Here is a 26,692-nt window from a genome sequence, read left to right as displayed (position 1 = left end):
TCTTATTGGAAAATACGGTAGATATTTGTTTCCTTTGGAGCCAACCATTTGCCAAACACCATTATCCTTTCGTTCACTTAACAAATATTCACATAACAGAAATGTACAAAAACAGACATGTTCCTTGCCTTATGGGGCTTATAATCCAATCATGGGGAAAACAAATGATATAAAATATGAAATTGCAAACAGAAAGGAACACCAAGGAGAATTATGCAGTGCTGTGAAAGTCTATATATAATAAGGAGTTTGAACTGGTGTTGGGAAAGTCAAGCTTAATCTGAGACCTAAAGAATAAGTCAAACACCATTAGGCAAAGTGGAGAGAGATGCACCTTCCCGGTGTAAACGGCATGTGTGAAGGCTCTGTGACAGAAAGAAACTGAAAGAAGGTCAGTATAAGAGTATAAAAGTGCAACGGGGACCAGGGGAAGAGTCAATGATCCAGGCCTATTTCTCTACATTGCAATCAAGGTTCAGAGGTTGGCATGTGGCCTAAATTAGTTCAGTCAGAATGAATCTCCCATATTTTACAGGATCAACCAGAAAAGAGGCAGAGAGAAATGAGGGGGTGAGGCTCCAATAGTTGCAGCCATGTTGTTAACCATAAGGGCAAAACAATGCACAGCAATCCAAAATTAAAGATGGAGAGAAACAGGGTCCTAGTGATACCATCTGGGTGGTATCAAACAGATACCTTCATCAAAACAGTCCTATATATATTTTACACGTTCAACAGCCATTAAATTCTCTGTTTACTTAAAAGAAAAAACAACCCTTACCCCCAAAACAAGAGTACAAAGGTGCACAGGACATTGGACGGGTAAAGAGGTAGAAAGAACACCAGGTAACATAACATTGTGTGAAAGAATAATTTCAGGAGGCTTCTAATCTAGTTCTTTAACCTTCTGCCACATTTCAGAAGAAAGGCAGCTCCCTGTACCACTCCTAACCTTATTTTGATGCATTATTCTGAAATATAATAAAAGCACCACCACCCCTAAACAAGGAAAAAAAGGGCCAACTCAAACTGACTTCAGTGAGGGAATATATAACTCTAAGTGCTCTTTCAGGGGGATAGGAACAAAAGAAGTTTAAGACAACCAAGGAATCTGTTGCATTACAATGGCTGACTCCTAGTTTTCTTACTTTTGTAAGTGACTAAGCAATGGTTTCCACATATAAAACACTAGAAGGGCAGGTGTGTGAGGGGGAGGATCCTGACCCCATTTCAGACAGGCAGAGTGTGAGACGCTTCAGATATTAAAACGAGATGTCAAATAAACAATCAGTGGACAAATTATTTTGATGCTCAAGAGAGGTCTGCTTAGAAAAAAACGTGTGCGTTATTTATGTAAAGGAGAAAACTGAAGCCATGAGTCTGAAGAAGTGACTTTAAGAGCGGAGAGCGAGTTCTGGCCGGGTAGCTCGGTTGGGTACAGCGCAGCTCCAAAGCACAGGCTGCAGTTTGATTCCCCGTCAGAGCACATACAGGAACAGGCCAATGTTCCTGTTTCTCTCCCTCCCTTTCTCCCTCTCTAAAATTAATAAACATTTAAAAAAATTATTTCTAGAGAAAAAGACAGTGGAGAGTGAGAAGACAGGGCTGAGAACTCTTTAAGAAACCCCAATATACAATAGATAAGTATGGAAGGATGTACCTACAAAGGAGATAGACATGAAGTGGACAAAAAGGTAGGAGGGGGGAAAAAGGAGAACATTGTATCTCAAGTACCTTAGAACGAAAAACTAGATGCAGCTGGACATTGCAATGTAATATATGATTCAATAATATGAATTCAATTTTATTTCAGTCTCACTGAAAAATCATTTGAAAATGTAATTGTACCAACAAATAACAGCTTGGTAATAATAAGTCAAGTAGTTCATTTTTCCTAAGTCATTTAAGGACAAGATATCTTTAGAGGGACAAAAATAATTCTATGAAGAGGCACACAAGCAACATTCATGGGGAGTGCCCGTGTACTGGTATCCTTACCTGAACAGAAGGGACATCTGTAAAAGCTTTTATAAAATCATCTTCATCAACTGCTCCGGCACCTCCTTCCTTAGAAGCACCTGCTAATTTAAAAAATAAATTTACTTTTTAAGTTTATTTTTAAGCATTTTAGCATCAAGAACAACATGAAAATATAATTCTTTTGAGCATATCTTTGAAAGACATTACATTATATGTATAGAACAGCAATGAGAATAATCTCCAGCTTTCAGAAAAGTCAAGGTACTGAATAGTAGGCTGAGTAAAATTCAAACTAAGAACAGAGCCCTCCCATCCCTTATCCAGTGCAAAGACACAAGAAATACAGGTGAAAGGACAATGTTTAAAAGAGATGATAAAGCATCATCCCGGCACACTGAAGTTATGGGTTCGATTCCCAGTCAGGGCACATACAAGAAGCAAGCAATGGGTACACAACTTAATGCAACTAAATAGAATAAACTGATGCTTCTCTCTCTCTCTCTTATTTTCCCTTACCCTCTCAATCAATGGAAATTTTTTTTAACGAACAGCAATTTTAAATGACACAAAATGTCAATTAATGATGGCAAATGTGATGTAGAGCAGTGTTTTTCAACCAGTGTGCCGTGAGACATGGTCAGGTGTGCCGTGCGGAAATTAAACATGGGTCCCCAAACTACAGCCCGCATGCCGAATACGGTCAGCGGAGGCTATTTATCTGCCCGCCGTCAGCCGCCTCCATCCGAACATAAACATTCCCCTCACAATCCCTCCAGCTATCAGCGACAGGAAGAGTGGAGGCACAGGGAACGCTCACTGACCAATCACCTTCTAGGATTCATCCCGACCACTAGGGATGAACCAATAGTAGGCTGCCTCTCATCCACACCCAGGAAGGTCCCCTGCTCGGGCTGCCGCGCACTTGTCATTGTGTGGCCGCGGCGATTAGTTGAAGCTGCTACTCCTCCCATGGTCCCGATTTCTAATCCTGGTCAGGACTGGAGGTAAATGTTGCCACCACTAGATGAAGCCTCAGCCTCAGTTGGTTATGTCTATCCTGATGGTGTATATAGATATTTGACCTTTACTTTTTAAAACAGGCCCCTGCAGAGGGTGATATACAATGCATCACAATGTTATCTATATTGTATATGGCCTCCTGAAGGGTCATCTTCTTAAAGAGCTCAAATCTCTATATACACAATCAAAACAGACAGAACCAAGGCCCCTGCACCCAGCTGACCATGGGATTTGAACCCACAACCTCAGGGAGAACTCTAGTATTTATCAGAATCCTTACCTAGAAAGCAAACTTCTCAATCTGACAGTAGAGATGCTCTGAGGACTTACGATGTTACACAAGTACCCAACATTTTCTAAAATTGATTTTGTCCAGTCTCTATATAGAGAGAGTATTTGCCAAATTGATTTGAACCCACAACCTTGATGAAAGCTCTAGTATCTATTAGCGGGACTGTATATATGAGGGAATACATGGGACTGTATATATGAGGGGTTACATGGGACTGTATATATGAGGTTACATGGGACTGTATATGAGGGGATGTAACGTGGGACTGTATAAGAGGGGATGTTACATGGGACTGTATTTGTAAGGGGATGTTACGTGGGACTGTATATATGAGGGATGTTACATGGGACTGTATATATGAGGGATATTACATGGGACTGTATATATGAAGGGGTTATCCTTTTTTATTTAACTTTTTTTTAATAAATGTAATTTATTTAAACTTTAAATAAATTCTAACAGAGTGTCATTTTGTGTCATTTTGGTAGGTGGTGTGCCCCAGGATTTTGTAAATGTAAAAAATGTGCTGCGGCTCAAAAAAGGTTGAAAATCACTGATGTAGAGGATCCATGAGTGTCCCAGTGGTCAGAAAAGCAAATGTGAAAAAAACGAGGGCCTTGAATTAAAACTTAAATATGCTAACCAATCTTGCTTTATTGCACATAGACAATCAAACAGTAAACTTAATAGGTAGTTGTTGTTTAAGAGCCAGTAGTTAACCTACTGCCTTTCAGCTTCAAAGCCCCTCTGTGATAGTCTGTGGCAGTGGGTCTGGATTTAAGCTCATCATTTTCCTGCTGCCGCTAGTGCTTTCCAGTTAAACGCTGTCAGTGGGGGTTGCTAGAGAGACTAGAAGCTAAGGAAGAAGGGATCCACCTGCCCCTTCCTGACTGCTCATCCTCTTCTTGTCAAAAAACCTAGAAACTCTGGAAGGACCTTTGTTTCTACTAGCGCCTGGTTTCATTTTGTACTTTTTCTAACTAAACCAGTTCACTTCACCCATCAGAGACGTCAGTTAGCTATACCCCTTCCCTCCGCCCCCAGAAGTCTGAGTCAAGGCTCTGCAGGGACCCCCTCTAAGCCTCTAAGTTTTAATAATTTTAACCTCCTCACTTTGTTCCTCCAGCTCTAGCGACAGGAGCTGTGTGCTGTAACTGCTAACTTCAGGACACTTCAGTGTTCTCTTTTTGTGTTAATTCATCAATACCCATTCAACAATTCTTTATATTAAAATTCTCTCTGTAAGAGTATCTGTTTTGGTTCCTGTCTCTTGACCGAGTCTTGCCTGACACAAGTGGTACCAGTTTCCAACTCTACTCCAACTAGTTAATCCTTCATGGTAAGAATTCAACACATGAAATGGATTTCAAATACACAAGATGTATGCCACAAGTGACAATTAGCTAAAAAAACAATCTCTCCAGCTAAAAAAATAGGTCCCCAATTAAATTTATCATCAGGCAAAGAAAATGTCAGTACTTCAAAAATGGATTTAAGCCCTGGCTGGTTGGCTCAGCGGTAGAGCATCGGCCTGGCGTGCAGGAGTCCCGCACACAGGAGAAGCGCCCATCTGCTTCTCTACCCCTCCCCCTCTCCTTCCTCTCTGTCTCTCTCTTTCCCTCTAGCAGCCAAGGCTCCATTGGAGCAAAGTTTGCCAGGGCGCTGGGGATGGCTCTGTGGCCTCTGTCTCAGACGCTAGAATGGCTCTGGATGCAACAGAGCAGCGCCCCAGATGGGCAGCGCATCACCCCCTGGTGGGCGTGCTGGGTGGATCCCGGTCGGGCGCATGCGGGAGTCTGTCTGACTGACTGCCTTCCCGTTTCCAACTTCAGAAAAAAAAAAAAAAAAAGAATACCCTACACACACACACACAAAAAAAAAGGATTTAAAAAGTTAGTATCATCCTAATTATAAAAAAAAAACAGAAAACTTCAGGATTTCCAATGATATGTAAGAAGCTTTTTATCCTAAACAAACAAATAAACAAACCACCTTTGAAGATCTTTGTATGTGAAATATGAGTTGACCACAGAACAGTATAACAAAGTTGCAAGTTAATAAAAAATGCAAATTAAAAACAATGACAATTTAATAAACTAAAAAGAAACGTGTGGTTGCTATAGAAAATTCAATTATAAGAGTAAATAAATTCCAGTTGTTCCCTAGATATTGAAAAAAAAGTCCAATAAAACTCTCAACCCTTAGCCCTGAGATAGTTCCAAGTAACTGATTAACTGAAAATAATTAAAGCAAAGAAATAAAAAATAAGATACCTACCTCTATTAATATACTCCATTCATTTACAAATCTCTTAATAGAGGTTTATTGTTTTTGACAGTGAGTTCCCTAATAGGAATGTGAAGTCTAGGTTTTTAAAATTCCTTCCAAATCTTTCATAGTTGTCTTACACATAGTTTGTTTACACTAAACAAATTTCTTTTAGGGACTTCTCCTTATTGAGTAGTTCCTCAACATTTAACACAGTTTTCATGGAAAAAAATACTTTCCATATCCATCAATATATTTTGTTCATTTACATACCACTTCTTGCAAATTACTTTGTTACAGTAACAAGAGCAACCATCAGGTGTGTCTACGAACAACTGATTTCTGGAAAGTCTCCTTCAACTGGTGGAGGAGACCTGCACAAATGTACCAGAGAAGAACCAGTCAACAACCTCAGTTGGCTGAAGTGCAGAGCGGAAGACAAGTTTACAGAGGAATGGAAAGCAAAGGGGAGATCAGTATGAAGTTACTACAGTGAACATGTAGTTTACAAAAGGCATCATACATAGGACAGAATGTTAACTGCTAACCCATCAGCCCTAGCAATGCCAAAACCCTTCAAGGGAATGCAGAGTGCCTGAATAAATCCCAGGGCCACTGACTAGGGACATACACAGCAAAGTCTAACTTTGAAAATTTACTCTAATCATAATACTAAGTTCTGTTTTGAGTAGGACCAAATAAATTAGTGGGGAGGAGAAGAAAGGGAAAAAGATATGATATTAAATGGTTTTTAAAAGTCCCATAAAGGCTGCAGAGATGAAAACCTACAAATATCACTAAGTTCAGCCTTATGACTACCTCAGATGTGACAATTAGGTCTCTAAGCCTGCACATGAACATTACCAATTTAGCAAGAACTTGCATGGTTTGATCCCAATCTACCTCACTCTTATCTTTGGAAATCACTTTATGTAAGCAGAGCTGTTGCTACTGGGAGCATACCGGGTACTAGGTGAATAGTTTAACGACACAGGACATGCTGAGCTCCCCATTCCAGCCATCCTTATCTCCTGCATGCATTACAAATACAGTCCATTTTACAGTCCTATCTTGCCTATGTTTTCCGTCACCATGGTTTTGTTTGGCCGACAGTATAATAAAAGGGACCCCTGCATAGGAGAATAATATGTTAAATAAACTGTTTCATTTCACAATAATCATTCCATTCTGATACAGCTTTAAAGTTCATCTAAAAAAACACTATAGGAGAGACAAAAAGAGTAAGGGGCCCTACTGTCAAATACGAAATAAAGCAAGAACAGGAGAGCGAGTGTACCTCCCAAGAGGAGACATACTTAGATAAAATCAGTTGGAGAGCAGGAGTACACAAGGAGGCTGGGCTGAAGGGATGAGAAATATTGGCTTCCAACTTGATTCTTTCAAATGTAACTGGGTCAACAATCACACTGAAAGATATTAATGTGCTGAAACAAAACAGAAGAGTTTTGCCCAATTGTCTAACCTCTCTAATACAGAGGTTGGTAAGTGTTTCTGTCAAGGTCCGGACCGTAAATACTGGAGGTTTCTGGAGCTATAAGGTTTCTGCTGCAATTACCCAGCTCGGCCACTGCAGCACCAGAGCAGCCGCAGCAACGTGGAAATGAACGAGCAAGGCTGGATTCTAATAAAGCTCTATTTGTGGACACTAAAATTTGAGCTTTATTGTTGTACACCTGAACTTAATATAATGTTATATGTCACTTATACCTCAAAAAAAGAAAAAGGCAATGCCCTGACTCTACAGATGAATCTGGAGAGAACTGAGCTTTGTAAGACTGTCTTTCTACCCAGGAAAGTAGTATGCCCATTTACTTATGGCTTTTAAAATTTCTTTCAATAAAGTTTTATAATTAAAAAAATACTCCGTTCACCTGACTAGACGGTGGCGAAGTGGGTAGAGCATCGGCCTGGATGCAGAGGACCCAGGTTTGAAACCTTAAGGTCACCAGCTTGAGCACAGGCTCATCTGCCTTGAGTGCAGGCTCACCAACTTGAGCGTGGGGCTTGCCAGCATGGGATCACAGACATGACCCCATGATCACTGGCTTGAGCCCAAAGGTCGTTGGCTTAAAGCCCTATGGTTGCTGACTTAAGTCCAAGGTCACTGGCTTAAGCAAAAAGTCACTTGTTCTACAGGAGCCCCCTCCCTGGGTCAAGCCACATATGAGAAAGCAATCTATAAACAACTAAGGCGCTACAACGAAGAATTGATGCTTTTCATCTCTCTCCTTCCTGTCTGTCTTTGTCTATCTCTCTCTCTCTTACTTAAAAAAATACTATGTTCAATAACAAATAATCTGAGATATAAACCAAACCAAACAAAAAAAGTGAAATCTTTTTTGGGAAAAATAACAATTAATGAGACAGTAAAGAAGAATGCTAAAATAAATGGAGAAATATTCCGTGTTCATGGACAAAAAAGACTCAGTATTATAAAGATGTCTAGTCTTCAAAAATAATACAATGGTAATCAAACCTCCAGTGGGTTTCTTATGGGACTTGACAAGGTGATTCTAAAGTCTGGAAATGCAACAAGATAAGAACTGCTGAAATATACTAGTACAAGTAAAGGAAGGGGTACCTGCCCTGCCAGATACCAGATTTACAAAGCGAAGAGAATTGTGCAACTAGATTTAGTACAAGAATAGACCAACTGAACAAAATGCAAAGTTCAAAAAATGAAACTGACACATGACAAAGAAATAATTCAGATCAATGGGGAAAGAGGAAATGATTCAATAACACTGGGGAACAAAATTGTTGTTGCATCCACAAAAACACTTGTTCTTACCTAATTTGAGTGTGATGATCTCAACCCTGACAGTTTTTTCTCTGTAAGCTACAGTTTTTTTTTGCAATTCAAGGTTTTAGGTTTTCATCCTTTTTTATTTTTATTTTTTATTTTTTACAGAGACAGAGAGAGAGAGGGATGGACAGGGACAGAAAGACAGGAATGGAGAGAGATGAGAAGCATCAATCATTAAGTTTTTCGTTGCGACACCTTAGTTGTTCACTAATTGCTTTCTCATATGTGCCTTGACCACGGGGCTACAGCAGACCGAGTGACCCCTTGCTCAAGCCAATGACATTGGATCCAAGCTGGTGAGCTCTGCTCAAACCAGATGAGCCCGTGCTCAAGCTGGCGACCTCAGGGTCTCGAACCTGGTTCCACCGCACCCCAGTCTGATGCTCTATCCACTGTGCCACCGACTGGTCAGACAGGTTTTCATCTTATTGTAAAATTTTCAACATTTAGTTTAACATAATGAAGTATAATGTCTTCTTGGGCATCATCTTTGTGAAAAGATAATAATTTATATAATACAGTAAATACACCAATACACTAAAAGATATGATTGCATCAGAATTTGTCTACAATTTTGAAACATATTAAAACACTTATTTTAATCATAAAATTTGCACAAAACTTATTTAAATTCTATTCAGGCAAAAATTTGCGTTTGTAGCTCTTGCGTTTGTGTACTTGTTGAGGGCAATCTTGTTTGATGCTCCAGCAGTAGTCTGCTCATCACTAACAGCTCCAAGATTTTCGGGAAACTTATCAAGGTGACTGTTCAGCAAGTGACTCTTAACGCTCATGTTACATCCAATGTCGCAGAAAGCCAACAGCATCCTTTAAATCAGAAGTTCATAGTTTTCTGCTTTTTTGTTGCCAGGGAAGTTCTTTGTAACTGCCACAAAGACTGCCATGCTGCTTTCTCCTCCTTATTCATCCTCCTGGTAAATTCTTCATCATGTATGAGGGTTCAAATTTGAGGTCCATTGAAAACACCTGCTTTTATCTTCTCGAAAGACAAGGCAGGAAAAGCAGAAATAATATGTTGAAAGCATTCACTTTCTCAATTCAAAGCCAGAACAAACAGCTTCATTAAACCAAGTTTGATGTGAAGTGGGGGGAAAATGATCCTGTCTCGATTAACTACAGGTTCATTCAATATTTTGCATCCCTACTTCCAGAGCTTCACGTTTCGGCCGCTCCTTCTGTGTTTCTCCCGAGCTCAGCTGTCCCACAAACACAGAAAGCAAGGATATTCGTGAAATCTCTCTGTTGTCCTACCAGGAAATTTACCATTTTAAGATCCACACAAATGATCCAGTTATGCTCCTCATACTTCCGAAAGTCGAGAACAATTTTTATGTCATTATAATTTTCTTGCAGATGAGTTGAATAACCAATTGGAACTGCTACATAAACATTACTGTTGTGTAGGAGAACACATTTCAGACTCCGTTTAGAGCTGTCAAGAAATAGCTGCCATTCTGTTGGACTGTAAGTGGTAACACCTAGCTGGCTGAGAAGACTACTGATATCATGACAGTAAACAAAGTGTTTGTCTTTGGAAAAAAAAGTCCACAAAAATTTGTTCACGCTTCCTGAAATTGGATACTTTAGCTGACTGGTGAAGTACATGGTTTTCTTGAAGCCTGGAGGCTAATAACTCAGCTGCTTTCTTTGATAGGCCCAAATCTCTTACTAAGTCATTCAATTCGGTTTAGCTAAACTGCTGAGGGGTTAATGACTGCTTGGTATCAGAAGAAGACCCTTCAGATTCTATAACCATTTCCTCATGCATCTTATCAAAATACACTTGATCACCATGTTCACTTTCTTTGTCTTTAGAAGAAATAAAACCATTGAAAACTGGAACCAGGAGTGTCTCAGAGTGTGGGAGAGGTCGTATTGCTGAAGAAATATTAGGAGATATGCGATCATATGCCATTTTTTTCTTGCCGATGCCTTTGTATGAATCAGGCAGAAATAACAGTCACTGCTGTGGTCCTTAGGTTCACGCCAAACCATGGTAATACCAAAAAGCATTCCTTTGTGTTTTCCTTTTGTCCAGTCATGAAGCATTTCCTCACAATTATGACACACAGTATGCGGAGCCCAATTCTTGTCTTTTTTTACAGAGACAGAGAGAGAGTCAAAGAGAGGGAAAGACAGAGACAGACAGACAGGAACAGAGAGATGAGAAGCATCAATCATTAGTTTTTCGTTGCGCATTGTGACACCTTAGTTGTTCACTGATTGCTTTCTCATATGTGCCTTGACCGTGGGCCTTCAGCAGACTGAGTGACCCCTTGCTCGAGCCAGTGACCTTGGGTCCAAGCTGGTGAGCTTTTTGCTCAAACCAGATGAGCCCGCACTTAAGCTGGCGACCTCGGGGTCTCAAACCTGAGTCCTTGGCATCCCAGTCTGACGCTCTATCCACTGTGCCACCGCCTGGTCAGGCCAATTCTTGTCTTGATCACCAAGGGGAACTTGAAAATAGGCAATATATGCATGTGTCACAAATGATGAAATATTGCGCCTTTGATGTCGAAGTGTATATAACAGCCACATATAACAGAAGGTGTCAGGACTATTCTTACATTTACGCCTACTCAAAGAGGCCATGATTCAATCTTAAAACAAAATAAGAGGTTGTTTTTATCAGATAATAATTTTTTACATTAAAAAACAACTACAATTATGTAAAAGTGATGTTTGTAAAACATTAATTGCCTTGTGGTTATGTTCAATCCAAGAGTCGCTGCCCTTTAACTCCAATTTAAAAACCACTGCATGCCATTAACAAAAATAAATTAAAATTGCATAAAAACTAGAACATGCACCAAAAAATGGATTTCAGATTTGGAATCAGCGATGCAGAAATATAGAAACAGTTCTAAAACCTCATGCAACAGAAAATGAAAAAAAAAATTGTTCCCCAGTGTAATATATCCCAATAATCAAGAAAATGCTGCGATAATGAATTATCAAGTTTTTAAAAAAGGTATTCTCTTATCAAATATTATAACTTGTAGTAGACATTATGATTCTCATGGTAAAATAATAGTTATCCAAATTTAAATTAGATGTTCAAATAAATACTTCAGAAACCAGAGACCAAGAAGAGCAAACAAAATTACCCACAGCACATACTGTAATGCAACTAAAATAATACCTCAAACTTCAATTCACGTTACGGACTACAAATTACATTGGGGAAATATAAACATCCAAGCTCAGCACTGTCAACTACAGAATCCTTACTGAAGAGAAAAATCTGAGAATATTGTACAGAAGAGGAAGATTTCAGTAGTGGGACCCAAGTATCATGTAAGGTTCCCCCAGTACTACAGGTAAGTAGTAGTACTTAGAAGGGGGAGGTACCCTTTCAAAGCTTGGCAGCTAAAGAAAAGGAAGAAAGAGAAGAGAAATGCTCTGCCGAAACACATACGGTGTCACAGAATCAGAAGCAGAAAGCCTCCGTGTATCATTTAGGTGAGAAGATGCATTTCACTATACCAACAGAAGAGGGTATGTTGAACTAAGAAACTCAGTAAATTTTTTCTCCCTGGCCCTACAAAACCACTAGTTATAAAAAAACTTCTTAGGACATTTAAGGAAATTTGAATATGGAAGAGTAGTGCTTAAAGGAGGTAAGTGTATAGTTTAAGAATAAATTTACAGAAAATTAAGGGGCTAAAGGAACAAGTTAAATAACACCACAAAAAAATCCAGAACACAGGATAATCTTAGAGGCAACTGGCCTACACTCTTCAAAAAGAGTCAATATGGCCGTGGCCAGTTGGCTCAGCAGTAGAGCATCAGCCTGGCGTGTGGAAGTGCCAGGTTCGATTCCCGGCCAGGGCACACAGGAGAAGCGCCCATCTGCTTCTCCACCCCTCCCCCTCTCCTTCCTCTCTGTCTCTCTCTTCCCCTCCAGCAGCCAAGGCTCTATGGGAGCAAACTTGGCCCGGGCGCTGAGGATAGTTCCATGGCCTCCGTCTTAGGCGCTAGAATGGCTCCGGGTGCAGGGGAGCAATGCTCTAGATGGGCACAGCATCACCCCCTGGTGGGCATGCCAGGTGGATCCTGGTCAGACACATGTGGGAGTCTGTCTGTCTGCCGCACCACACTTCTTCACTTTGGAAAAATACAAAAAAAAAAAAAATGTCAGTATGATTTTGGCTGTAAAAATTGGTAAGGGAACTGTTTTATACATATTGTGGTATTTTCTTTCATATAAAGGTATTATGGTTAAATTTTAGCATGCCTTTAAGTCTTAGAAGGTGTATATTAAATATTCATGGCTGAAATGTCAATATCTATAATTAACTTTGAAGTTGTGATTTTAAAAATGTAATGTGTGGGAATATAGCTATATAGAAAGAATAAAAAGAAATATGGCAAATGACAGTTATTACAACTAGGTGAAATGTGCTCATTGCATGTCATCTTTGCTGTGAACTCAAAATTTTTCATAATAAATTCCAGATGTATTGAATAAACTAAATGTAAAATAGTTAATATTTTAGAATAAATTAGACTATTTGTATAAACTTGGGAGTGGACAACAGTCCTTCTTTTAAGACAGGAAATTTGCTAGTCTAAAAGGACAGATATTTTCCTCCTACAACGAAAATATGTAAAATTTTGATGTAAAAATGCCAAAGACAAAGAAGAAACTAAGGAAATAGTTGTGTTAACAAAAGAACAAAGGCCTAATATTTAAAAAACTTTAACAAATTCATGAGGAGAAAAAATCCAACTAAAAAAATAGGCAAATATTAACATGTAAGTCACAGAAGAGGATGTGCTAATTACAACTAATGTATTTAAACAGTCTGAGCCCCTAGAATATAAACTCCAGGAGAGCAGGGTCTCTGTTTTTGTTCAGTGACATTTCCCAGAGATTACAAAAGTAACAGCATACTAAAATCTTTCCGTAAATATTTGCTGGCTGCTAGTTGAATGAATAGGTGGATTAAAAAAATACAAATTAAAAAGAAGCACCATTTTTTAACTTATCAAAATGGCCATAATTAATAAGGCTGTTATAATTAGTGTTGGAGAAAGTAAAATAATGTCTCTAATAATATTAAAAACACACACAATCTCTGAATGAACAATCAAATTAAGAGGAATCTATTCTACAGATTAAAAACACCAGAATGTCTAAATACATCTCTAAGTACATGGAGATTTGTGTTTCTTGTAACAGCATCAAGTTGCAAATAACCTGAATGATACTGACAGGGGAACAGTTTATTAAATCATGGTACATCAATAATGTGGAATACTGGATACCTATTAAAAAGATGCAATAACTTATTCTTAATGTTGAAGGATAGACAGATGTTTTGTAAAACAAAAACAAGTTGCAAAATGTTTACTAGTACATTTAATGTGGGCAAAAATAAAATATAATCTGAATACTTACATAAATAAACACAGAATAAGATGTGGAAGAATACGTATCAAATTTACCACTGGTGCCTGACCAGGCAGTAGCGCAGTGGATAGAGATCGGACTGGGATGCGGAGGACCCAGGTTCGAGACCCCGAGGTCGCCAGCTTGAGTGCAGGCTCATCTGGTTTGAGCAAAGCTCACCAGCTTGGACCCAAGGTCGCTGGCTTGAACAAGGGGTTACTCGGTCTGCTGAAGGCCCAAGGTCAAGGCACATATGAGAAAGCAATCAATGAACAACTAAGGTGTCGCAACAAAAAACTGATGATTGATGCTTCTCATCTCTCTCCGTTCCTGTCTGTCCCTATCTATCCCTCTCTCTGACTCTCTCTCTCTGTCCTTGTAAAAATAAATAAATAAATACATAAATAAGTAAGTAAATAAATAAAAATCTGCCGCTGGTTATCTCAAGGCAATGGGATTAGAGAGGCAAGGTATTATTAAAGATTTTTTTCAAACATTTCTTGACTTGTAAACAGTGAGCATGCCTTTTATATTATAAAAACACAAATTATGCATTTCAGTTGTTTTCATTAGTAAGAAACATACAAATTGGTTTTAAAAAAGAAAAATGATGAGTTAATGGAAAAAATTAGTTTCAATTCTCAACATGCCCGCCTGTCCGGGCAGTGGCGCAGTGGATAAAGCATCAGACTGGGACATGGAGGACGCAGATTCGAAACCCCAAAGTTACCAGCTTGAGTGCGGGGTCATTGGCTTGAGTGCGGGCTCACCAGTTTGAGTGTGAGGTCGCTGGCTTGAGCATGAAATCATAGACATGACTCCATGGTCACCAGCTTTAAGCCCAAGGTTGCTGGCTTAAAGCCCAAGGTCACTGGCTTGAGCACGGGGTCACTCACTCTGAGACATATATGAGACACATATGAGAAAGCAATCCATGAACTACTAAGGAGACTAAGGAGCTGCAACAAAGAATTGCTGCTTTTCATCTCTCTCCCTTCTTGTCTGTCTGTCCCTATCTGTCCGTCTCTTTTCCTCTCTCTGTCTCTCACAATAAATAAATTCTCAGCGTGCCCATCATAGAAACACTTCTTACCAAACCAACTATAATATATGATAAATATAAGCGTGAATTACAATCATTACAAACTTCTATTTTATACAGATGAAGTTATAATGAGTCTAATGTAAAATTCCTCACATATGCGATCTATTCAAAGGCAAACCTTGAATCAATTTGCCAACCTGTATGAGATTACAGTTTTCTAACACCTAAGTCTCAGTCAAAATGTATAGGCCAAGGAAGTATGGAAGGACCAAATGTTAATGAAGTTAACATTGGCTGGTGAAAGAATAAGCATTGACTGATACTGTCATCTGTAGAAGTTAAAAACCTTGCACTTTCCAGACGGTCTCCTCAATGTCAAACACAACACTGTGCACATAGTGCACAGCTCTGTACAGCTATATAACTAATCTGTGGACAGATGGTCTTCAGTTTGCCTTTAATCTCAATCAAAGTAGTTTGGCTATTTACATATTTTCTCTTATACATTATAATGCTTCAAGATATAAAAACCATACACGATGAAGTTTCTTTATCTCTAAGTTTTGGGCAAGAGGTAAAACAATGAAGGTCAATGTAAATAACTACAGCAAAACATACAGTCTTACACATAGTAAGCAAGTAGGTAACTTACTGATTTATATTAATAACATCTTTTGCTGCCTGACCAGTGGTGGTATAGTGGATAGAGCATCAACCTGGGACACTGAGGTCCCAGGTTCGAAACCCCAAGGTCACAATCTTGAGCACAGGCTCAATCAGTTTGAGCGCAGGCTCACCAGCTTGAATACAGGGCCACTGGCTTGAACCCAAAGGTTGTTGGCTTGAAGTCTAAGGTCGCTGGCTTGAGCAAGGGGTCACTGACTCAGCGGGAGCCCCCTGATCAAGGCACACATGAGAAGCAATCAAGGAACAAATAAAGTGAAGTAACTACAAGTTGATGCTTCTCATCTCTCTCCATTCCTTTCTCTCTCTCTCTCTCTCTCTCAAAAAAAAATCTGTTACTAACTTGAATATTTACCTTAAAACCAAGAAAAATATCATAAGGGCATCTTATGATAGACAGTCAATTATATGGGATTCACAGCAATTTAAGACAAAATGGTGACTGACCAATCCTCAAATTCCAAATGTAAGCCCTATTGTTTTGCTATATGGCTAAAAATAAAAAGTATCACATGCAGTATTTGTTAGAGGGTAGCCCAGAGAGGATCCAAGAAGAAGCTCTTGACAGTGGGCCAAGCACCGGGTTCTCGTTTCACCTCTGCTAACAACCAACTGTCTGATCTTGGATATATCATTTAATTCCATGTGGTTCAGTCTCTTCATGTAAATCAGGATCAGATCATTTTTAAGACCCCACCCTTTCAGGGTTAAAATCTTCTGGGCTAAATATCTTTCCCTGTTATTAGGGGAAGATGAGGGGAATAAAACAAAACACATATAGAAAAGTTATTTGGTTTTATATAAAATTCAAAAACAAAAAAACTGAGGTTTACCAGTTAAAAATTTGAATTCCAAGATTAAACAACAAATTCTATGAAATGTTTTATTAAATATGTACCAATTCTCATAATCTTCATTTGTTACAGGAAAAACAATTCTGTTGTTTGCATAAAAAATTAGCATGATCAGCATAATTTGAGTAAAACAGACGGTTGGACATTCTCGAAACCCAGGTCAGACATAAATGAAGTAAAACAAACACAAAATATTCTAAAGATGTGTTAAGTACTACTGAATTTGAAAAGGTAGTAATGACCTAATTATAGAAATTGAAAGTTAAAACCATTTCAAAATAGTTTTTCATTTTAGATGGAGAAAAAAAGAGAAAAAATATTCTGTCCACTTGAATAAGGAAGAAAGAACTTTGAAAATTGATGACTTGCTCAATGACATATCTCAGTAATTATATCCAAGCCTCAGGACAAATCACTAACCTCAAAATGTGGTACTAATTATAAACAATAACAATTATGTCATCATCTAATTCAATCTTAAAAAAAAAAAAGACTAGCAGCCAAAAGGATTGTTACAGGAACAAGGATATTATAACTCAGAAATTAAACTTTAAAAAGGCAATTTCAACAAGAAAGTACTTTTAAAAGTATTTCTATTTCCAATAAAAATTACAGGTTTGCTTATTTCCAAAAATAGTCTATTTTTCTGGTAATCATACCAGTTGAGCTTTATTTATTTTTTGTGTGTGGCAGAGACAGAGACAAAGAGAGGGACAGGTAGGAGCAGACAGACAGGAAGGGAGAGAGATGAGAAGCATCAATTCTTCGTTGCAGTACCTTAGTTGTTCCTTGATTGCTTTCTCATATGTGCCTTGACTGGGGGGCTAAAGCAGACTGAATGACCCCCTGCTCAAGCCAGTGACCTTGGGCTCAAACTGGTGAGCCTTGCTCAAACCAGAGGAGCCCACGTTCAAGCCAGCAACCTCGGGGTTTCGAACCAGGGTCCTTCATGTCCTAGTCCAAGGCTCTATCTACTGTGCCACTGCCTGACTAGGCCCAGTTGAGCTTTAAAGTAACAGACTTACAGATATTTAAAGGGAATGATCATTACTGTAGATTATAATTTCAGTTATAGAATCTAGAAGAATCCATACTTATCCAGTGTGATTAGTGTGAGTAGCAGAATAGCAGTTATTTTCATACTGTGCCCACTAATTAGATACATGACCTTGTGCAAGTCACTTAATTCTCCAAACTTTAGTTTGCTCATCAGTAAAATCAGGATAATAAAGTATCTAACTCAAAAATTTTGGGGTTTAAGTGAAAAAAAAAGGAAAAACACTCAATTTTTTGAAAAGTGTTACCTAGAATACTAGTATTTTTAAACAATCAGGTACTTTCAGCAATTGTATTCAAGTCACTAAGTAAAAAAAAATGGAAGGTGAGAAACGTGTTTAACTAAATTCCTATAATGAAGTTACAAATCTTAGAAAATGGGTAATTTAAGGAAATACTTTATCCTTATTCTAATTAGTAAAGCAAAAAGGTAACAAGAGTTTTTACAACAATACATTGGTATGGAGCCTCACCCATTTTTATCTTCCTTGGCTTAAGGGCCACACATTTATAATATGAGAACGGAGCCCTGGCCCAGTAGCTCAGTTAGTTAGATAGAACATCCTCCCGATATGCCAAGGTTGCAGGTTCAATCCCCGGTCAGGGCACATACAAGAATCAACCAATGAATGCATAAATAAGTAAAACAACAAATCAATGTTTCTTTCTCTCTCTCTCTCTTACTCTTTTTAACAACTAATAATTTTGAAATTAAAAAAAAAATTATAATATCAGAGCAGGTTGAACCACAGAGCCAAAGAACAAAGCAACACTATCATACACTAAAGATTAAACACAGGCCCTATTGGTTTTAACTAACTAGATAGAATACTTTGCTAAATATAGCATACATTTCTTTAATCCTCACATGCATCTCTAAGAGAAGTAAATTAAACTCTAAAACTTCAAAAGTAGATTCAGTCAAGATTCCAAAGATGCTCACTTTATTTTTATTTTGGCAATTTTATCTGAAAGAAATTTGTTAAACTCCGTGAACTGTGATTGGCTTATACCTCTACTCACCACCATAGTATGTGTTTATTATATACTTCGTAGTACCAAAGGAACTGCCTGGACTGAATCACCATTATATTCCACGTAAGTTTATGAGAAAAAAAAATGTACAGTCTAGAAAACAGAATAGTGTAAAGAGAGACAGGCAACCTTCAAGTATTTGAAAGTATCATGGTAACCAATATATAATTCATCTTCCCTGCTAGGTTCTAACAAGGCAGATTTTAATATAAGAAAGAATTAATTTATCCAGAATTGAAATGTCTTTATAACATATCTGGAGGACACTATAACAAACTGAAAGAACATGAGAAATCCCTGCTCCTTTTAATTCGGTAAACTTTAATTTAAAATATATTCCAAGGAAATGACTGGAGATGTGCTCAAAAATATACATAAAAGGATTGCACAGTTTGTAACAGCAGAGCATACTGAAAGCAACCTAGATATTATTTAGTCATGAGGAGTGTTCAATTAATAATTTAAGACAATGAGAAAATGCTCAGGATAAAATACAAGTAAGAAAAAACGTATACAATACTACATAATGAGTGATGCCAATTCTGTCCTCCTAAGAAAACATTTATATATGTAAAAATACTTGGAGAAGTAATTACAAAAGTAATTGGAAGAAAGTCCATCATAATTTATTAGTTGATTATTTCTATATGTAGTGGTACTGCAGGTGCTTTTTGCTCCAAATTTTAATCCATGAGCGCATATTACTTTAATCAGATACTGAATAATCATCTATTAGAAATATTTTGAAAGGAACTACTATTCTTGAATAGTAAAATGAGCTACATGACTCCCTATGTCCCTTCTAACTCAAAGATTCTACAACTCTTAAGAAAACTTTCTACAACTAATTTAAAAATCAATGAGCCTCTGCCAACAACAGAAAATTTAAAGTTAAGTTTTCAAAGAAGGACTGACAGCCAAGAATGACATTAATTTCTGAAGGAACATCAATATTCTCTGGCTAAGAGCCCTTTTCTTAGACAGAAAATGGGCAGTGAACTGAAATGAGCCGTGGCAAACAAAAACAAACAAGACAAATACAGAGTAAACCTGCAATTGCCAAGAGAAGCAGCAGGAGGAGGAAGGAGAAATAGACTCTTCTTTATTTTTACGAAAAGACCCACTGCCTAGATGATGTTACAACCTGTGATTAATGCTGTGTAGTGATTAATGACTACAATCATGAAAGTTACCTAACATTTTCATATCAGGTAAGACTACAAACCAGAGAAGGGTAGGGTAGGAATGGGGATGGGGTGGCATTAAAAAAGTCTTTGTTTCTTTAAAAAGAATATCTGTTTTTATCAATTTGATTAATACCAGAATTAATTGACCTTTGGTAGATAAACTACAATCTCAATTTTCACTAAAAAAAAGTAAAACATGAATCACAGCTGATTATAAACCATCAGCTCAGATTCACAACAATATTAAATATTATCACCATTTCAAATATTATCCATTTTAAGACAAATAAGACAATTTCATGAAATAATTATGAACTATCATAGATTAGAAATCTATAACTCAGAAAAAAAATCCTCTTGTGATAAGTAAATGTAGCCTGTTACAAAATAACAAACCATAGAATATCATATACTTTTCACCAGAGATAAGAACAAATATGTAATAGAATATAATAACTAATATTTAGATGAGAATACATTCCTATAATTGCAAAGAGGAAATAATTAAAATACTAAAGTGTTAATTACTCAAAATATCCAGAGAAATCAGTAAGACATTTCTATTCCACAGTATTTTATGTACCTATTTATGTATATACATATAAATATGTATATAAGTAGACATATGTATATATTTATTCATACATATATAAATGTATATATACATCTACCATACCACCTTTTTGCTAGTTACATGATACATTAATGGTAGTTAAAATGAAATATTTATAATAATTTAGAATATCATAAGACTTGCAAAATAATGTTTGGTTGTATATAAAGATCAAGAGAACACAGCTTACAGAACCTGGTGAAAATACACAGTTTTTCCTTTTTGTTTTTAATAAATGAACGATAGACAAAAAGAGAAAAAACAAAAATCCTAAGACTATGATTTCCCCACCAGTTATCAAAAATTAAAAAAAAAAATCTCTTTCCCCAAATTTAGATACAAATTAACAAAAATAAGAAAAAGAAACTAACCTTTTAGTGTTAAATATACACTCTATTTGTATAGGATTCAGTCCATTAGAAAGACATGGCAGAAACTAGCATGTGAAAAGTACTCAGGGCTTTCTACCTAGTATATGAAAATATACACATTTTTAAAAATCAAACTAAACAATATACTAGCAAGAGTTCTAATATGATCAAAGGATGTATTATGTGTAGCATAACTGCATAAACCTGTTTTTTTCCTATTTATTATCTAATTTAGAAACCATTTTTGAGGCAATTTTACTTGACCACCACCCATTTCCTATTGTGACAAATGATTCAACACCCAGTATCTTCAACCATTTTTTCCAATGTTGGTAAATTTAAGACTCACTACCTAGATGAACGCATAAAAACATCTAATTAATCAGTTATTTCTTTAACCACTATAGCACCTGAAAATTAATAGTCACATTCTGGGGAACCTGCTTCCTCTTTAAAAAAAAAACAAAAAATTCCCTTACACATCTCTTTTAAAATGGCATTTGAAAAATAAATATGCTCAAGAAAACACTAATTCACTTATGTTCTGACAGGAAATAGCAATATACAATATTTTAAACATTTAGAAAGAGCAGCACGCTCTTCTGCACGTTGCAAAAGATTCTCCAGCTCTGCAATCGTGCTGCAGTCATGAATAAACATACTCCTCCGTAGCTCTAAGTATGTGTGGCCATACCAAGGGCACATCAGATTTGAAATGGATTTACATTACCTCCAACTTTAGGGCCACCTGCTGAACCAGGCTTCCTTGCACTGTTGACAGGATTTCCGGATGTTTTAGGTGCAGGAACCTTGAAGGCTGAAGAAGCTGATGATGGCCTATTTCCATCCACTGATTCATCATCATCAAAGCTTTTATCTGTACAAAGCATTAGGAAAATGTATTTTAGGAGAATTAAGCTTTGCTCCATTTCCCACAAGACTTAGAAATCAAATTAAGCTATAAATAAAATCATAACTCTGAGATATATAATACAAAACTCCTTTGAATAAGCATTTATATATTGGCTAACACTATATAAAATAACCCTGTGTAATTTAAAACCAGATTGCAATTATTAACATATTTACTACCTATATCTATAAAGTCAAAACAAAATAAAATATATTAACTCTAAAGATAGAAAAAGCATTTTTCATTTTTCTGCTACTAATATAAGCATTTTCTGCCAGCTCCTCCCATAGTGCATCTTCCAGCACACCCTGTCTTACGCCTTATGCCCAGATTCTGCAACTTACAATCACAGATCCGTTTGCAAATCAGTCGCCTCATTCCTCTGAAAGCTCTTAATTTTCCTCACCCTAGGATGCTCCCAATGGTTCACATGGCCAAATACAGTAGATGTGATACTAATCAAAGATTCTATCAAAAATAGATAGAAACAACCATAGAACCACCACTGAGGTTTGTGCCGGCATTTTTCTTTCTCTTCCCTGCCCTAGGTACTGTAACAGCCAATCAGCTACAAGGTGACATCATCTTATGGCAGCTACTGCCAGATGAAAGGTAAAAATTCTTCATGTATTTTAAAAATTCTCTATGCAGCCGTAATCCTTATTCTGTATCAAAATTTCAAAGGCATTCAATACTAAAGGTTTCTAAACCTAAATTTGTGTTCTCTTACTTAGCTCATGTGAAAATTTATACAAAGAGAAAATAAGGTTTTATGCAATATTTATTCTGCTGCTGTGCTTATTATTGCATCAGTAAAACATGGACTATCACAGTGCTCATTAGTGTGCATAATTAACTCTAATCTAACAATTTGCTGCTTATTTAAGTCATAGAAACCAAACTGAACAATTTGTTCTTATAAATGATTCTACAATATTCTATAGCTTCTTTTAGAATACTTATGAATGATCACACTGGTATCATGTCCTTGTATAAAATGAAACACCCCCACATCCACACCATCCCCACAAGATGTATGCATTTTACGCATCCGAGAAGTTGGTTTTCTCTAGGACCCCGCACAATCCAACCACGACAAACAATATGGGCGAGGCAGAGAGGCAGCTTTACCACAGGCTTCAGATCAATACACCAGAATCTTTCCCTTTCAACCTGCTTCCCTAACACTACACGAATACCCAAATCAAGAAGGAATAATCATCCCTACAATAGGAAATATGTACTTATAGGAAACACACCAAACAAGTGTTAAAAGACAGTTTAATTAGAAAGAACAGAATTTAAATAGACACCCTAACAGAAAGCCATATTCCATTTCAGCAAATGTTTTTCTTAAATAGCACAACTTGTATGAAAAAAGGAATCTTCTGGTAAAAAATATATTTTTATTTCTTAGCATAATACCATAAGGGAGTCAGTTTGGGTCACTTAAGACCTGTGTTCTATGTAGACTGCTTTGTTAAAAACACTAATACAATTCTAAATAAACTTTCTTTGCCGTCACCATATAAAAAATGTAGCTAAGAGAGACAGTAGACACACAAATCTACTGAAAGATGAGTACTGAAACACCAAGTAGCCAGAGGTTCCCATGGAAACAGTGTTCTGTTCCTACAAACACATAAGAATTGAAAAGAGCAAATGTCTCTACTATTTAAAAAAAATTTAACTCTTAACATTCTCAAACTTCTGAAAATCAGTTTTCAATTTCTTATCAAAATAAGGCAGAAAAAATATACAAATCATAACTATGCAGCTCAATTAATTTTTACAAAATAGACATTCAGTATAACCAGTCTCCTGACCAATAATCCATTATCAGCATCCTGTGGGCACCCTTACTGAACCCCCCCAAAGTCACTAGTTCCTGCCAAAGCTAACTAGTCTTGACTTTTAACACCATAAGTTGGTTTTATCCATTTATGAACTTAGTATAAAAGGAATCAGGCCCTGGTCGGTTGGCTCAGTGGTAGAGCATCGGCCTGGCGTGCAGGAGTCCCGGGTTTGATTCCGGCCAGGGCACACAGGAGAAGCGCCCATCTGCTTCTCCACCCCTCCCCCTCTCCTTCCTCTCTGTCACTCTCTTCCCCTCCCGCAGCTGAGGCTCCATTGGAACAAAGATGGCCTGGGCGCTGAGGATGGCTCTGTGGCCTCTGCCTCAGGCACTAGAATGGCTCTGGATGCAACAGAGCAATGCCACAGAGGGGCAGAGCATCGCTCCCTGGTGGGCATGCCGGGTGGATCCCAGTCGGGCGCATGCGGGAGTCTGTCTGACTGCCTCCCCGTTTCCAGCTTCGAAAAAATGAAAAAAAAAAAAAAAGGAATCAAACAGCCTGACCAGGCAGTGGCGCAGTGGATAGAGAGTCGACCTGGGATGCAGAAGACCCAGGTTTGAAACCCTAAGGTCAATGGCTTGAGCAAGGGCTCATCCAGCTTGAGCATGGGCCAACTTGAGTGCAGGGTTGCTGGTTTGAGCATGGGATCACAGACATGACCTCATGGTCGCTGGATTGAAGCCCAAGGTCGCTGGCTCGGCTGGAGGCCCCCAGTCAAGGCACATATACGAAACCAATCAATGAACAACTAAGGTGCCACAATAAAGAATTGATGCTTCTCATCTCTCTCCCTTCCTGTCTGTCCCTATCTGTCCCTCTCTCTGTCTCACTCTCCCCCCAAAAAAAAGAAATAAAAAATGAATCATACAATAGGTACTCTGGCACCTGGCTTCTTTTCACTCAATATAATAAATACAATGCTTGGAAGATTCATCTTCATTACTTATATATAATTTCCTATTATATGAATATATAGCAATTTATTAATATCCATTCTACTAGACATTTGAGTTGTTGCCAGGTTGAGATTATTATAAAATAGTGTTCCTAAGAGGCAAGCAAACAAAATTAAAGGGTACTATGCCATTTAACCATTGTTGCAGAAGTAGTAAACTTCCCTAAGTACAGTAACTTTAGGCTGTATTAAGTTGAAGATGTATATTGTAACCTAATGGTACTCAAAATATGATCCAGGACCAGCAACTGAGCATCACCTGGCAATTGCTAGAAAAGCCAATTTTCAGACCTTAACCCAAATCTACTAAATCAGAAACTCTGGAGGTAGGGGCCCAATCACCTAGTGATTCTGATGCATGATTAAATCTAAGAACCAGGAACTGGCAAACTTAGTCTATAAAAGGCCAGGAATCGGCAAACTTAGTCTATAAAGGGCAATATATATGGTTAGGCTTTATAAACCATATATAAAGGTGTCTCTGTGAAACTACTCAGTTATACCACTGTAGTGACAAAGCAGTGATAGACAGTATATAAGCAAATGAGTGTAGCTGTGTTTCAATAATTTTTTATACTCAAAACAGGTGGGCATTTGGATTTGGCCTGCAAGCAACAGTTTGCCAATTCCTGCTCTAGACTGTCCGCCAGTGTGCTGCAGCACCCTAGTGTGCTGCTTTTAAAACATGCCATACCTGACTACTTAGTCAGGGGCCCTGGCCTTCCCCCCTTAGATTATCAAATAAAGAAATGACAACAGTTAATACAACAATAGCCATCTGTGTGAATGAATTAAAATATCTTTTTCATTTTCAGATCAGCAAAAAATATATTTTCTGGTGTGCCATGGAATTTTAGTGTTTAGTATATGTGTGCTATCAGATAAAAAAAGTTGAAAATTGCTCCTCTAGAGTAACCACTATAATAAAAGTAAATGTATACATAAAGTAATAAAACTAAAATTAAAAATTAATCAAAAAGCAGGAAAGGGGACAAAAAAAAAGCCAAAACAAGTGGATAAAGTAAAAAATAAAGTAGCAGCCTGGCCAGGCTGTGGTGTAGTGGATAGAGCATCGATCTGGGACACTGAGGACGCAGGTTTGAAACCCCGAGGTCGCCAGCTTGAGTGTGGGGTTGCGGGCTTGAGCATGGGATCATAGACATGACCCCATGGTCTCTGGCTTGAGCCCAAGGTTGCTGCCTTGAGCAAGGGGTCACTGGCAGGGCGTGTGTGAGAGAGCAATTGAACAACTAAGATGCCACAACTGCAAGTTAATGCTTCTCCATCTCTCTCCCTTCCTATCTATAAACAAACAAACAAACAAATAACAAAGTGGTAAAAATAAAACCAAATATATTAGTAACTGCCTCAAATGTAAATAAACAAAATATTCCAAGTAAAAGGCCAAGACAGAATTTTAAAAATAAATTGCTTAAATAAAATATACTTTACATATGAGGTCAGATTAAAATAAAAAGTAAAATGATAGAGAAAGACCATCGCAAATACCAACCAAAAGAAAGCTGGCATAGCTATACACTAACTTCAAACAAAACAGCCTGAAGAAACATTATTAGAGATAAAGAGAAACTTCTAATAATGATAAAGGGAATAAATTCAGAACCCTAATTAAGAACCTCAAATTTTTATGAACCAGTAACACAGCTTCAAATATATAAAGCAAAAAATGAGGAACTAAAAAGAAAAATGGGCAAATCTACAACCATAGAGGGAAATAAATTTTTACCCATTTCCAATAAGGTTAAATAAATATATTTTTTGAACTATAAGTTAAAAGAATTCCTAGAACTACATCACAAGCCTCTAATTAAAAATAGTTTGCAGGATGGAGATTTGACATGGGATAGTAAACACAAACACACAACTGTGTATACATGACGTGTTGTAGAATTGTACATCTGAAACCTATATAATTTTTTTAGCCAGTGTCACTGCAATAAATTCAATAAAAAGAAACAAAAAATAAAAAGTTTGTAGTTTATTTAGAGGTTAAAATACTTTCTTCTTCTTTTATGTCATTATCTTTTTAAATTTTATTGATAGATTTAGCTAGAGAGGAAGGGGGTGGAGAGAGAGAGAGAGAGACAGACAGACAGACAGGAGCACAGACCTGTTCCTGTTCGTACCCTGACTGGGGATGGAATCAACAACCACTGCGCCTTGGGACGATGCCCTAGCCAACCTCGCTATCTGGCCAGGGCTATGTCATTATAATTTAATATATTAAAAGAAATATCAAGTCTATTAAATCTCAGGTACTTAATTAAATTATTTTTATAATCTATATACTAAAATAAGT

General features: G+C 37.4%; 1 protein-coding gene across 50 annotated transcripts in view; it reads right to left on the bottom strand.

Annotated features, from left to right (window-relative positions):
* Positions 1-26,692, bottom strand: part of CLASP2 (cytoplasmic linker associated protein 2) — a 168,459-nt gene that overhangs the window by 90,542 nt on the left and 51,225 nt on the right. For 23 of the 50 annotated variants that reach the window (XM_066245408.1, XM_066245416.1, XM_066245410.1 and 20 more), the window contains 2 exons: positions 21,379-21,525; positions 1,999-2,081 (listed from right to left, as the gene is read on the bottom strand). In XM_066245408.1, coding sequence (XP_066101505.1) covers positions 1,999-2,081; positions 21,379-21,525 — 230 coding nt within the window. Of the gene's footprint in view, positions 1-1,998; positions 2,082-21,378; positions 21,526-21,905; positions 22,083-26,692 lie in introns of those variants that run through there. The other 27 variants (XM_066245409.1, XM_066245417.1, XM_066245429.1 and 24 more) reach the window with 5 other exon arrangements.

The sequence above is a fragment of the Saccopteryx bilineata genome, chromosome 10 (assembly GCF_036850765.1).
Source record: "Saccopteryx bilineata isolate mSacBil1 chromosome 10, mSacBil1_pri_phased_curated, whole genome shotgun sequence".
In the NCBI taxonomy this organism is placed as follows: domain Eukaryota; kingdom Metazoa; phylum Chordata; class Mammalia; order Chiroptera; family Emballonuridae; genus Saccopteryx; species Saccopteryx bilineata.
This window is presented reverse-complemented; position numbering and strand designations above follow the sequence as displayed.